The sequence below is a fragment of the Engystomops pustulosus genome, chromosome 7, assembly GCF_040894005.1.
Source record: "Engystomops pustulosus chromosome 7, aEngPut4.maternal, whole genome shotgun sequence".
Lineage (NCBI taxonomy): Eukaryota > Metazoa > Chordata > Amphibia > Anura > Leptodactylidae > Engystomops > Engystomops pustulosus.
Genome location: NC_092417.1, coordinates 45225621 through 45239673, shown reverse-complemented (window position 1 = coordinate 45239673; position 14053 = coordinate 45225621). Strand labels below are relative to the sequence as shown.

At 43.8% G+C, this 14053-nt stretch overlaps 1 protein-coding gene across 1 annotated transcript; it reads left to right on the top strand.

Annotated features, from left to right (window-relative positions):
• The first annotated feature begins 322 nt into the window (after window positions 1-322).
• TBPL2 (TATA-box binding protein like 2) lies at window positions 323-11548 on the top strand. The gene is made up of 7 exons (XM_072114160.1): window positions 323-528; window positions 8367-8764; window positions 8980-9067; window positions 9143-9234; window positions 9872-10039; window positions 10739-10833; window positions 11163-11548. Exons 1-7 carry the CDS (start codon window positions 478-480, stop codon window positions 11240-11242), a joined length of 972 nt encoding a protein of 323 aa, XP_071970261.1. The 5' UTR covers window positions 323-477; the 3' UTR covers window positions 11243-11548.
• The last annotated feature ends 2505 nt before the right edge of the window (window positions 11549-14053 follow it).

Sequence of the window (14053 nt, the reverse complement as noted above, 5' to 3'; positions counted from 1 at the left end):
TTTACAGCGCCCAAAAAGGGCTGCGACACATATTAATTGTGTCTGAGTTTCCACTCCGCCAAAGCCACGCCCCTTTTCGGAGAAGAGTCGGAGCAGACGGAAAAAGTCATTTTTTCTGTCCCCGACAGCTAATAAATAGGTCGGAGAGCAGAACATATGGTGAGAGCGCCACAAAACTGGCAGAAACGCCATAGTAAATGTCCCCCATTGTCTTAACATTGCATGTTGTAAAGACAAATGGTATAAATCACCTTGTCATCAATCACCTGGGGAATCACCTGCTCTCTGCTGATCACCAGCCTTTTATTTTAGGGGGGGAGACCCGCTGTCCAGGTGTAAGTAACAAGAAATCTCCCTTGTGGCTGCTGAGTGACTGGGTACAAGCCCTCTACCAATGGAGCTGAGGTGTGAAGTGATGAATCCTGGGAGTTTTCCTCAATCTGACTGGAATCTTGCTGGTTTCAGAAGATCTGCAAAATGGATGGAGAATCTTCTTTGGAAAGATACTTGGACCAATGTGAAGCTCAGGTTGGTATTGTAGAGTAAGTATGTACGTTGTAGTGGACATTGCTATACACCTGTGATGTGGATGAGCCTCCATGCTGGGCCAGGACTCCTGCTATAGGTTACATTACAGTACAAAGGCTGATATCCTGGATAATTGCTAATGGCCACAACTACTGTTTCCCATTTCAAGTGTATTCACATGTAACTCTTTTCTTTCCTCTGCGCATGGTCACACGTTGCGTTTCAGCCTGTGTTTTCATTACTGTGTTTTGATTATTACGCATTACAACAGCTAGGTGATTTGCCTAGTTTCATTACTGTTAACATTTGTGTTTACAAAACATGTTAACACATTTAAACATTCATGTAATTGTGCAAATCGCCTCTCCTCCGTTGTAATGCATTTCAAACGCAATAAAAACGGAACGTGTGAACGCGGCCTGAGGGGGTTTGGCCAAAACGCATATGCATTCTAGCCACATATTGTACTTCAAAGTACTAGCATCAAAATTTCTCTATGTCTTGTGTTTTATTTGTGAAAAAATAGTTGAAATTTGGAAAAAATATTTCAAAAATTTATTCATTTTCAAAGTTCAAAATTTTTTGCTTTTCAGACAGATAGTCATAGCACCCAAGTAACTTTATAGCTAACATTTCCCAAATTTCTGTTGTACAATGGCACAGCTTTTTATTCATCCTCTTTTCTAGGGTTGTTAGTCCGGCGGCACATGTGGCGTATTTAACCCGTTTTTGGGCCGTTTTTAAGCAGTCCGTTAAAAAACACGTGCGTTTTTAACAGGTTTTGCCAATTATCTTTATTAAAACTGGTCAAAAACGGATGCGTTTTCAAAAATTACATGTGTTTTTTAACGGACTGCTAAAAAAACTGCCAAAAAACCGGGTTCAAGATGCCAAGTGTGCCGTCTGCCTTAGGCTGGCGCCACACGTAGCGCTTCATCTGCGCTTGCAAGTGCAGATGAAGCGCTACGTGTGGCGCCAGCCTTAGGGTGAAGACACACATGGCGTTTTTGGGCCGTTTTTAGTTAGTGCATTTCCAGATCGTAAAAAAACGCATGTGTTTTTGACAGGTTTGACCAATTATCTTAATTCAAACTGGTCAAAAACGCATGCGTTTTTTTACGATCTGGAAATGCACTAACTAAAAACGGCCCAAAAACGCCACGTGTGTCTTCGCCCTTAGGGGGTTTTTGAATGCAATTTTTTTAAAATTTTTATGAAAATAGATGCACTTTAGAGGCACCTGCTCAGCTTTACGTGACTGTGAGAGGCCTATATGGCAGTTAACTACACCTTTCAATGTGTGAAAAATCAACTTTATGAAGTTTGTTAACCCTTAAGTGTAATTTACAAGCTGAACAAGTGATCTGCAACCACCTGACAGGGGAGTATAAAACCTCTGTGCAGTGGGAGCACATGGTCTCTTCTGGCAGTCAGAGTGAAGAGAGTCGGTGTGCAGTACACCTTCAGTGCTGCCACAGATACTAATTCCAGGAACTGAGTCAGGAGACTCGAGCCCAGAGCTGCACCCAGGGGCGCACCTGCCATGAGGCGAGTTGAGCATCTCGCCTAAGCAGGCAGCGCGCCTCCTGTTCGAGGAAGGGGTGGCACTCACCCCCCACCACCACAGTGCTTCCGCTGGCTGGCATAGAAGTCTCGGGCCCCGTCCGGCGGCTGACACTGTGCTCCCGCCCCCAGTTCCTGCATACCTCTGCTTCCAGTTCAACCCCCCTCCGCTCCAGTCTCCCATCCAACACCATGCTCCCGGCTCAACCCACCCTCCGTCCGGCATCATGTTCCCTGGCTGCACTGTGCTTTCGACCTATTCCCCCACCGCCCGGCACGTTTCAGTGCTCTGTCTGGCAGCTATGCTGTCCCACTCCCTGCATGGCTCCCACTCCTGGATCGAGCCCCGTAACCCAACCGGCCCGATCCCCGCCCAACCACGTGCTCCAGTCCCGTCCGAGAAGGCCAAATTTACCAAGACTGTAAGTTATTTTATCTTTTTGTGTATATATATATATATATATTACTCACCAGCCACTTTATTAGGTACACCTGTCCAACTGCTCGTTAACACTTAATTTCTAATCAGCCAATCACATGGCGGCAACTCAGTGCATTTAGGCATGTAGACATGGTCAAGACAATCTCCTGCAGATCAAACCGAGCATCAGTATGGGGAATAAAGGTGATTTGAGCCCTTTGAACGTGGCATGGTTGTTGGTGCCAGAAGGGCTGGTCTGAGTATTTCAGAAACTGCTGATCTACTGGGATTTTCACGCACAACCATCTCTAGGGTTTACAGAGAATGGTCCGAAAAAGAAAAAACATCCAGTAAGCGGCAGTTCTGTGGGCGGAAATGCCTTGTTGATGCCAGAGGTCAGAGGAGAATGGGCAGACTGGTTAGAGCTGATAGAAAGGCAACAGTGACTCAAATCGCCACCCGTTACAACCAAGGTAGGCAGAAGAGCGTCTCTGAACGCACAGTACGTCGAACTTTGAGGCCGATGGGCTACAGCAGCAGAAGACCACACCGGGTGCCACTCCTTTCAGCTAAGAACAGGAAACTGAGGCTACAATTTGCACAAGCTCATCGAAATTGGACAGTAGAAGATTGGAAAAAACGTTGCCTGGTCTGATGAGTCTCGATTTCTGCTGCGACATTCGGATGGTAGGGTCAGAATTTGGCGTCAACAACATGAAAGCATGGATCCATCCTGCCTTGTATCAACGGTTCAGGCTGGTGGTGGTGGTGTCATGGTGTGGGGAATATTTTCTTGGCACTCTTTGGGCCCCTTGGTACTAATTGAGCATCGTTGCAACGCCACAGCCTACCTGAGTATTGTTGCTGACCATGTCCGTCCCTTTATGAGCACATTGTACCCTGTAACATCTGATGGCTACTTTCAGCAGGATAATGCGCCATGTCATAAAGCTGGAATCATCTCAGACTGGTTTCTTGAACATGCCAATGAGTTCACTGTACTCAAATGGCCTCCACAGTCACCAGATCTCAATCCAATAGAGCATCTTTGGGATGTGGTGGAGCGGGAGATTCGCATCATGGATGTGCAGCCGACAAATCTGCGGCAACTGTGTGATGCCATCATGTCAATATGGACCAAAATCTCTGAGGAATGCTTCCAGCACCTTGTTGTATCTACGCCACGAAGAATTGAGGCAGTTCTGAAGGCAAAAGGGGGTCCAACCCGTTACTAGCATGGTGTACCTAATAAAGTGGCCGGTGAGTGTATATTACACAGTAGATACAGCATATACATACAGGAAATATATACACATATATTCTATTTTGTACTATATTGTGGTACTCTGTATGCATTCTATACTACATGGTGGCAGGCTGTATGCATTTTACATTGCTTTATTTTTTTACACCAAAATGATGGATCTGGTCCTGACACCCCTGATATATTACATATATGGGGGGGGGGCTTCTCTCTATGGCTTGCCTCAGGCAGCAGACAGGCTTGGTACACCCCTGGCTGCACCTTCCACAATTTGGACACCGCTCCTACTCAATTATCTCAGCCTGCATCTACTACCAGGCTGGTGCACCATTCCTGCGGACCACTCCAGTAACCAGAATCCGAATCTGCTGTTTGGCCTGTTTCCTGATGCCTTATGTTCAATACGGAACTGTAAGTTGATTTGCACAATGTTGCCTCAGTGTGATCTCTGGATATGGCTGCTCACCACCACGGCCTTAGCCATCCATTACCCAGGGACTCCTCCTATATATACTCAGGTGTTGCCTCGAGGAGAACCAGTACATCAGCCTCTCCCTCCTTATTTCTTGCACACACGACCTGCCAGGCTGTAGGACAGCCCTCCGGTCCACATACCAAGCACCGTGACATTAGCGTGCCCTAGGCTGCAATAGCCAGCCGCTCCGGTATTCTGAGCCTCGGCTGCCTCCAGGCCCACAAGAAAAGGTTAGGCTCGGGTGGGGGAAGTTGCAGATCATTTGATCACTTGTTCATTGTAATATACTGCAATACTAATATTCTAATGTATTTTTCCTGTGACAATCGAAGAGTCAAACTGCTTTTCCTTACCTGTTTCTAATAAAGAAAGCCAGTGGTTCTTTCTTACAGGTAAATATTCAACCTGAAGAAGCCGAACAAACATATATTCTATAAATGGTTCAAGGCTGAATCGATAAAGATGGCGTCAGTACTAATCCATCCGGGGGGCACATACGTGTGCCATAGACTTAAAAGGATAGCAGACAAGGAACACAACAGCGCTCATAGGGTGATAACGTTTGATTCGGAGTATATGACGTGGTTGGACAGTCGCTTACCTGGATGAGTTGTGCTTTAACATAAGGCACAACTCTCGTATTGGCATATAGGGTTTTTTTGGTCGAGGTGCAGCCGGCGTCTTTGGGGTATCCAGGCACGAGATGCTAGATCGGCTGGATACCAACAAGACTGGGTAATGTTTCCAAGAGAATCTTTCTTTTTATTTAAATCATCGAAGGTACACAAGGCCGTGGATTCTCTGTGTACCTTCGATGATTTAAATAAAAAGAAAGATTCTCTTGGAACCATTACCCGGTCTTGTTGTGTGCCCTCTGCTCTTGGCTTCACTGTACCTATAGACTTAAAAGGGTATTCCCAACTGGGCAATTACATTTAATTTAATTAATTTGCCTTATGTAAACATTTCTTCAATTGGATGTTATTTAAAAAAAAATGTTCCTGTGTGAAGATACTTTCTCATAAATATAGTTATTTTGTCCCTTAGAAACGAGATGGCTTCCTCGGTTACTACCACCTCACATTTTGGCAGCGGTGGCCAGACATGAGCTATTGAGTCCTGCCTGACCTCCTGGCTTCAGCATTCATTACCACAGGACGGCTGCGGAACATGTAGTAATTCCTGGACATTTCATATAAAAAAAAACTTTTCGTTTCTTTGTGCAATCCCTCCAGCGGAGGTGGCCGTATCCAGGCACACAGCCTTGTTTCTAAGGGACCAAAAGACTACATTTATCTTCACACAAGTACATTTTATTAATCGTGAACAAAAGAAAAAGAGTCGGGTCACTCACCAAAAATCGTGAAGGTTTATTGAAGCTGGTTGAGGCAGGTAGAGAGTTGCCGGACACGCCACAAACGACGGACCGTTTCGCGCAACAAGCGCTTTTTCAGGTCTGTGACATTTTATTAATAACATCTAATTGAAGAAATGTTTTTATGGCAGATTAATGAAACAGAATGTGAATGCCCAGACGAGAATACCCCTTTTAAGGAGCGTGTATTACCGCGTACCAATTTGCCAGAAATCTCAAATATTCCAGAGATTTGCACTTCTAACACCCTCAGGAGAAACGATCTGTTTCCAGCACAGAGCTCTACCAATCGGAATTTGCTCTTCACCCAGGATATTTACAAAACTGATGACAGCGGGAATACCCCTTTAGAAGGCTACTACCTCTAAGACCATTTTCTTAAATGTACTCAGGATAATAAAATAACATGTTCTCTAATTCACTGTTACTAACAAAAATGCAGCATTTCACAGATATAAGTCCAACATGTCTCTATATCAGTCCTGGTGTATACAATTTCTGTTGCCCCAAGACACGACACTGTAACTTCTGACTTGGGGTCGGACGCCATCTTTGTGTGCTGCTGAGATTTCTGTCTCTGCTCCCTGCACTACAGTCCAGCACAGAGTTCAGACACTCATCACTTCCTGCCAGAAAACACATCAGAGAGAAGCTGCAAACTACAAGCAGATAAGTTATCCAGGGGAGGGGGAGGTGGAGGCAGGCATACATCTGTGGGAAGATATGTAGCAGAGCTGACAGTAAAAGTCTGTGAGCCTCTGTCTGTCATGCCTCTGTGTAATGGGAATCTCATCTCTGATCTGTCTCCTCTTTCTATGTGTTAGTACAATGTCAGAAGCTAGTTGAAAGTGTATATACACTTGTACCCTGATAATCTAACCACATTGTCATCCCACAGAACTAGATGGATAATAATGTGTCTGCTTAGAGTCCCTGTCCACACCCTGGAATTTTAGACTGTGCATCATGGGGAGTGAAAGGAGCTACAACGGCAATAAAACTGAGTAAAATTGTAAGGGGTTAAAATGAGTAAACCTCACTAGGGGATTGAAAGAACCCAAGGAGTATTGGTCATACCCTACCTCGACGACCTGTTGATAGTGAATGGATCAGCCCAGGTACTTGTACTACATAGAGATCTACCTCTCCCGATGTTGCAGTCACTGGGGTGGTTTATAAATTGGGAGATATCTCATCTTCCAACCAATACAGAAGTTATTTTTCTGGGAACATTTCTAATATCCATCCTCCAGACATCATTCCTACCAGCAGAAAAAAGAATAAGAATGGCTCAACAAATGGAATCCTTTCAAAAGAAACGTTCCGGTACAATAGGAAAAGCCATGAAACTACTGGGTCAAATGACCAAATGTATTTAGTCAGTACAGTGGTACCGAATCACACAAGTGATGCAGAACTGGGTTCTTCACGCTTGGGACAAAAATCCCCTACACCTGGAAGAGAGGGTAACATTCCGCCAAGTGTAAAAACGTCACTAAACTGGTGGATGATTCAGATTCGTCCAAAAAGTGGTTGCGTGGTACCAATGGCTTGTAGTCAATATACAAACCGATGCAAGCAAACATGGGGGGGAGGGGGGGGACTCTGCTTCGGGGACTTGGGTCTCCTTCAACACAGTTGTGCTCCTCCAATTATCGTGAACTGAATGTATTCTGGGAAACACAAGAACCGTGTCACACAGTTAAAAAACCAACATGTGAGGGTTTACTCCACCCCACAACAGTGGCATACTTACGCCATCAAGGAAGTACAAGATTCTTATAGACCTCTCCAACAAAATATGCGGTTGGGCGGAGAGAAGCACACTATCCCTCTCAGCAGTACAAAAATTAGTCTCTGACAAAGCCACACTCGTCTTCTCCCATAGATTTGTTCAGCCAGTTTTGTAATTTTCCTCTTGCTTATGTCTGTCCCCACAATCTCCAGAGTAGTCCAAAAAACTCAACTTAATTCAACTTAGTTTGTTTATTCAGGAACCTGTTACGGCCAAAACGGCCATAACAAACAACTGGATCAAGATGGTCGGTTGGATGCTGTTCCACAGGAGTTCCTCACAGCCTGGTATAGGTAGCCTCCGGCTGGAGAGGATAGATGGCTACTTCTGCAGCAGGATGATGCAGAATCCTGATGGTGGATGTCTGCTTGGGCCTGGTCTCCCTGCAGGCCAGATGTGTCAGGGCAGTGTGCCACAGACACATGTGCTTCTCAGGAGTCTGACTCCAGAACTTTCCAGCCACAAGGGGTTTTATATAAGCTCCTTGTGAGGTGGCAAGCTAATTATCCAAACAGCACGCTTTACAATGTAAGTACAACAAGGCATCTTACTGGTTACAAGAATTATACATTCCTTCGCGTGCACATATTAAACAGCTGCATTACCGTTTCCAGACACTTGAGGTCTCCCTAGGCTGATCAGGCCTAGAGAAACACTATAGAACAGAGGGAGGTTTTGATTTCGCAACACTGCATTGGCAGGGGTGTTGCACATAGGGCTGTAGTCTTCCTGGGATGCAGGGCCTTCTGGCATTGATAACTGCCATTGATGGGTTATAGCAGGCAGAGTATGTGTTTTGCGTTTTGAAACCACACAATTGCCACTTCTGACCGCGGCCTAAACATGTAATTCTGGTTATGTAGTGATTCATGTTTTATTTGATTGTTTGCTTTCTTCTTGCTTTTCTATTAATTGTGTTGGTTTTATTTTGTTGCTATTCCTCAGGATGACCTTGGCTCTACCCCACACATGTTCTCCTCTATGATGCAATATGATGACTTGAACATACAGCCTATTGCAAACTCTTCATATGGCTCTGCTTTGGATCATCCCAAAGACCTCTCTACAGACTTCTCTTCAGTAGACCTGAGCTTTTTGCCTGATGACTTGAATCCTGATCATGAAGAAAAGAATGGACTTCAAGGGCAGCAATATACTTCACAAATTGATGATAGTGGTATTTGTATGGACTCCTCAGTGCTGTCACAGCCATTTACCCCATCGGAGAACAGAGATGCTTCATATGACGCATCTAACATCTGCACTATGCCTATTACCCCCATGACCCCAATGACTCCCATGACCCCAGTCTCGGAATCCTCTGGAATTATTCCACAATTACAGTAAGTAACATGCATGGCCACTGAAGAGAGGGTGTGGGTTTTTTTTTTTTTGTTTTTCCCCCTTATTTTAATAGCAAAACTGCTGCAGGAGCAGACAGAGCAGGGTCCAGTGCAGTCTTCTGCTGCAGTCAGGTGACGTGCTGTTTTAGTATCGGTCACTCACCCAAAATAAACAACTTCTACTCTTCCCCCCCCCCCCCCCCTTCTGTTCCTAGAAATATTGTATCCACTGTGAACTTGGCCTGTAAACTTGATTTGAAGAAGATTGCCCTGCATGCTAGAAATGCAGAATACAACCCAAAGGTAAGACTGCCATACTACAACTTCTATATGTAGAAAAAAAAATGTTTTTCTTAAAAAAATGTTTTAATGTTCCAGAGGTTTGCAGCAGTTATCATGAGAATCCGGGAACCTAGGACAACAGCACTGATATTTAGTTCTGGCAAAATGGTCTGCACTGGAGCAAAGAGGTATTGGTAATAGTTGGCATTACTGCTTTGGTCTACACTGCTTTTCATGCTAAGCTATACCATTGGATGTGTGGGTAAATTGCAGCTGGACTCATTTCTTGAATAAAGGTGCTTTGTAGGTGTCTAGCATTAAGCACTTGTCTTGGAAGCATGGAGGCTTGGGTGTTGGACTCCACCAACCATACATCATGTACTAATGTATGATGGAAGGGGAATAGCTCTGCAATATAACAACGGTCTGTAGGGGGATTTGTTGGATGGAGCCCTGCTTTAATCATAAACAGGATCTTATGGCTTTTGTTTTGGGGATGGGAGAGGAACTTTACGTAGTCATGAGGCTACTGTGTTGGTTTCAGAAAACTTTTAAAGGCAAATGGCTTCACCGTGTGAAAACCAAATAATGGAGAACTTTTGCACAGTAAGTTGCCTTTTACACTTCCTCTGTGCCATTTATTGGTATGAACTTGGTATCTAGGGCATTTAAGTAGGATGCGTACCTTGGTCTTGGCTGTAGTGTAAAATCATTGCCTTTTTCTCTGACCTTTAATTTAAAATATCTCAAAATAGAAGGGATATTCAAATATCCCCCCCCCTTAGGTTTTGACATTTTTTTTTTCTGAATTAATATCTTTAATAGTGAAGAACAGTCCAGACTGGCCGCAAGGAAATATGCCCGTGTTGTACAAAAACTAGGTTTTCCAGCAAAATTCCTTGACTTTAAAATCCAGAACATGGTGGGAAGCTGTGATGTGAGATTCCCAATCCGGCTAGAAGGCCTGGTCCTTACTCATCAGCAGTTCAGCAGGTAAAGTCCTTGTTTTGGCCTGTGTAAATATGGAGCATCCAAAGGTTTTGCCTACCCTGCTTTATCCCTTCTCTCACTAAATGAATGTACATTAGAAGACCTCTAGAACTTCTCAGGGTCTAAATTTTTTAATTGCCAAGAACCTGGAAACTTGTAGAAATTGTTGTCCTGTAACTAGAGATAAGTGGACCCAAACTGCAATGTTCAGGTTGGTACCAAACTTTTTGGGTTTGGTTCCCAGAACAAGAACCTGGACTCCTCTCCAAACTTCTCGTTCCGTAACACCCACCGGACTTGAATGCTGATGAGTTGCTCATTACCACCAGCAACACCTGTTTAGGTGATCCCTATGATTTAACTGTAATATTCAAATGATGGGGATGTATAGAAATATCTTGAGTTGATGTATAGTGCAGGAGTTCAACTATAAACCTAATATTGGCTGTAATTTCCTCCTATCTGTTACTGTAATTACTATTCTGTTATCTAATCCCAATTCAAACAGCAAGTGTTTTGCATTAATAATCTTTATATAGCGCCATCATATTCCGAAACGCTTTACAGATCATGGGGACATAAACAAATATAATATTACATTATAATATATAAGCAGTTATATGGAACAATATTAGTGGAAATACATAGTTAAAAAAAAATCACCATGCAAATTATATTCCTAATATATCACTTTGTTCACAGTTATGAACCAGAGTTGTTTCCAGGACTCATTTACAGGATGGTGAAACCAAGGATTGTTCTCCTCATCTTTGTATCTGGAAAGGTTGTGTTAACTGGTAGGTTCTGGGCTAGAACTAGGGTGACTAGCTTATGAGATCAAAGATTAATCCAAAACCTTGGCCTCCTATGAGGTTTCATATCCAAAGTTGTTGCCTAATTTGATGAAGTCTGAATAAAGTTTTGATTTTACATCATAGCATCTGTATGGTAAACATAGGTTTAATGAATAATTTTAATGTGCTCTGACAATAGCCTTGGTGGAAAAGCCAATTGTTCTCATTTAAGCAGATAATGTGGAGGAAGCAATGGTGTAAAGGTAAATGCTTGTTAGAATTGGGAGTAATGTTCTAATGTCCCAATTTGACTTTTGGGTTTAATCTTGTAGGTGCCAAAGAACGTTCGGAAATCTACGAAGCCTTTGAAAACATATATCCGATTTTAAAAGGTTTCAAGAAAACAACATAAACCTTACACTCGTGGGTTAAAGGGGGTTTATATACTTTAATATTTATGAAATGTGTCCTAAAATAAAGGTTTGTAACCCACTTTTTACACTTGTGACTGTATCCAACACTGTGCTCCTAAATGATATACACATCACAACTAACTATACTCTATTGTTTATGTATTGTGTGAACAAACTATTGAAAAGAAATTTGTCTTCCTCAAAGTATAATACATTAATACTGATGTACCACAGGGGGCAGTATTAGATGTGAACTGATCACTATTGCTAGTGATGTCATACAAGGGTGTAACAGTTACAGCCTCTGGATTTATAAAATTGTTATATCACATCTCCAATGAGGTAAATAAGTGATTCACAAAAAAAGGTTTGAAATAAATGGGGACGAGGACAAGCCATTGAGTGAGCCAGACACATCTCCAGGCCGCTATTTTTTCGATAGCTATATCTGAGCCCGTGCACACTGCTAGCTGACCCATTGAAACATCCTAGTGCCCCACAGCAGTGGTTACCTCAATCCCTGAGCCAAGGGGACTGTTTGGACACATTCCCTGTCAAGGCCTACCAAGTGCCTAGAAGCCAGTGCACCCAGGAGTCTGACATTCCCTGGCCGCAGGAACCCTGCAGCAGCTCGTTCTAGACATGAAGCTCCTAAAATACCTCCAGGGGCCTGTCTGATATCTTGTGGTGATGGTTGGATGGCAGTGTTCCTGAGGAGAGGCACACCCTTCCTTCATCCCGAGGCCTACCAACCGGGAGAAGCCCTGGCCAAGAGTAACAGGAGGGGTCCACACACCATGCCATCATTGGGTCAGCCTCATAGGAGCCTGACTCTGGTCTGCTGCAGAATTAACCCTTTCCTGGAAGGCTCTCCATGGTCCTGCTATCAGGTATCATACTGTGTTGCTGTAACTGGGGCCCATCTCCCATACCACTACGATCACACCTTTGGTACTGGACGGTCTAATCCCCCTCCTGTGCAATCACCTGTTCCCAGATCAAGCCCTCCGACTACGCAGCTGGACCTTAGGGTGCACTATGACACCAACATCAGGACAAGGCATCCAGTATCCCAAGCATTCCGCTTTTAAAGGGCCAGTACAATGTAAATCTATCCAGCCTTCCATCACTGCTACATTGTGAGGATTCAACAAGCTTTGGGAAGAGCTAGGCTGGAAGGCTTCCCCAGAAATGTGGTCATCAACTCCAGCACGAAGACAGCAGGAACTTAATCCTCAATGCTGCTAGAGTGCATCTTTCAATGGTCTTACGGATTTGGTGAACTCTTTCCAGACATCTGGCCTTCTAAACTTCTTCCGGACTACTAGTTGATGTTTTATCCCCCTCCTTCCCTCCCTACTATCAGGTTTGCACTACACACGGAGGGGATTACTATTTACCTTGAGATTGGTCTTATATCTAACTTGGTAGCTATAAAGTTTTTACAAGCTTTTTGTGTCTATTTTACAATATGTACAGTTTTACTTAATGTGATGGGACTCCACTCCCCCTCAAAACGCTGCAGAGCCATGATTGATTATACCAAACTCCATCCCGATGTTATTTGCCTCCAAGAAACCCACTTTTCTACCAATTCGAGCCCAATATAGGCGGGTTTTTCTAGCATCACATGCAAGTAAGAGAAGAGGAGTAGCTATTCTACTAAAAAAAATGTTTCCATTCCAAACCTGAGGGTCACTTCCTAAGGCTGGTTCCACACTTCCGAGTGTGATGCAATGAACTCGCATCACACTCGCAACGCATGCTGCCCGGGTCTCTCGGCCCGAACGCTGCAAACAGGAACTGAACTCAACATGTCAGTTCAGTCCCGGTGTGCAGCGTTCTGGCCGGGAGACCCGCATAACACTCGCAAGTGTGTTACATTCACGATAGAGCTGCATAATAAATTGTTATGCGCCCCAACCCTCCAAATCCCCACTATTAAAGCTGTTTTCCATAGACTCCTCCAGTTCAACTATCACTCTATGATCAGGACAGCACTGCTGTGAGCAGGTCTGATGTGGCACATTTTCTACAACTACTTAAAAAGCATAACCAAGCTGATACATGGTGGAAGTCATATGGAGACATGGTTACACTTATTTTTCTTGAGTGCGTTACATCTACTCCAGAATTGATTATATATTCACAGACACTTCTTCCTTAGCCTCCATGCGCTACTATAGACATATACCCGCCTTTTGGTCAGATCGTGATTCGGTCGTTACAGTGTTTTAGTTCGGAGCCCAGATGTCCCTCCCTGTATCGTTGGAGGCCAAATGAAGCTTTATTAGTGAATCCCAGTATCTGCTCACAAATAGATATAGATCTTAACTTGTATTTTAACTCTACAGCCAGCACCAATCAGCAGGTAGGTAGGACAGAAACCATGCATATCCAACACCAAATGAAGACAAGCAGCAAAATGTAAAATGTACACAGCGGCAATACACACAAAGAAAGAGCAAAAGCCTCATTCTGTACAAAGGCCAACAAAACAGATAAAATGCTGGCATGTCCTCTACAAAAAGAACATCAATATGGTATTTTCTATTGAGACATATAATGGGACCCTCACTTCCCATCCTGCGCTCCTCTACAATACATTCCACCATTTTTACCAAGCACTCTACACTCCGACATCCCAACTTGACCAACTTGATCCCTCAAGAGTAGACTGCTTCCTTAACTTGATTAATTTGCCCTCTCTCCCGTCAGCAGTAGATAATCTTGTGGCCCCTATCACCAACAAGGAAATTAAGGAGAAAGTAAAAATTCTCAAATCTTTGTTCAAAGTTCTGGAGCGCTTT

What these genes read in the sequence shown, in the direction of transcription:
- TBPL2 (XM_072114160.1), top strand. Translation starts at nt 478, where the DNA reads ATGGATGGAGAATCTTCTTTGGAAAGATACTTGGACCAATGTGAAGCT. An exon ending in TGGACCAATGTGAAGCTCAG is followed by an intron (nt 529 to 8,366) that starts GTTGGTATTGTA and finishes GCTATTCCTCAG; the next exon opens with GATGACCTTGGCTCTACCCC. An exon ending in ATGCAGAATACAACCCAAAG is followed by an intron (nt 9,068 to 9,142) that starts GTAAGACTGCCA and finishes TTAATGTTCCAG; the next exon opens with AGGTTTGCAGCAGTTATCAT.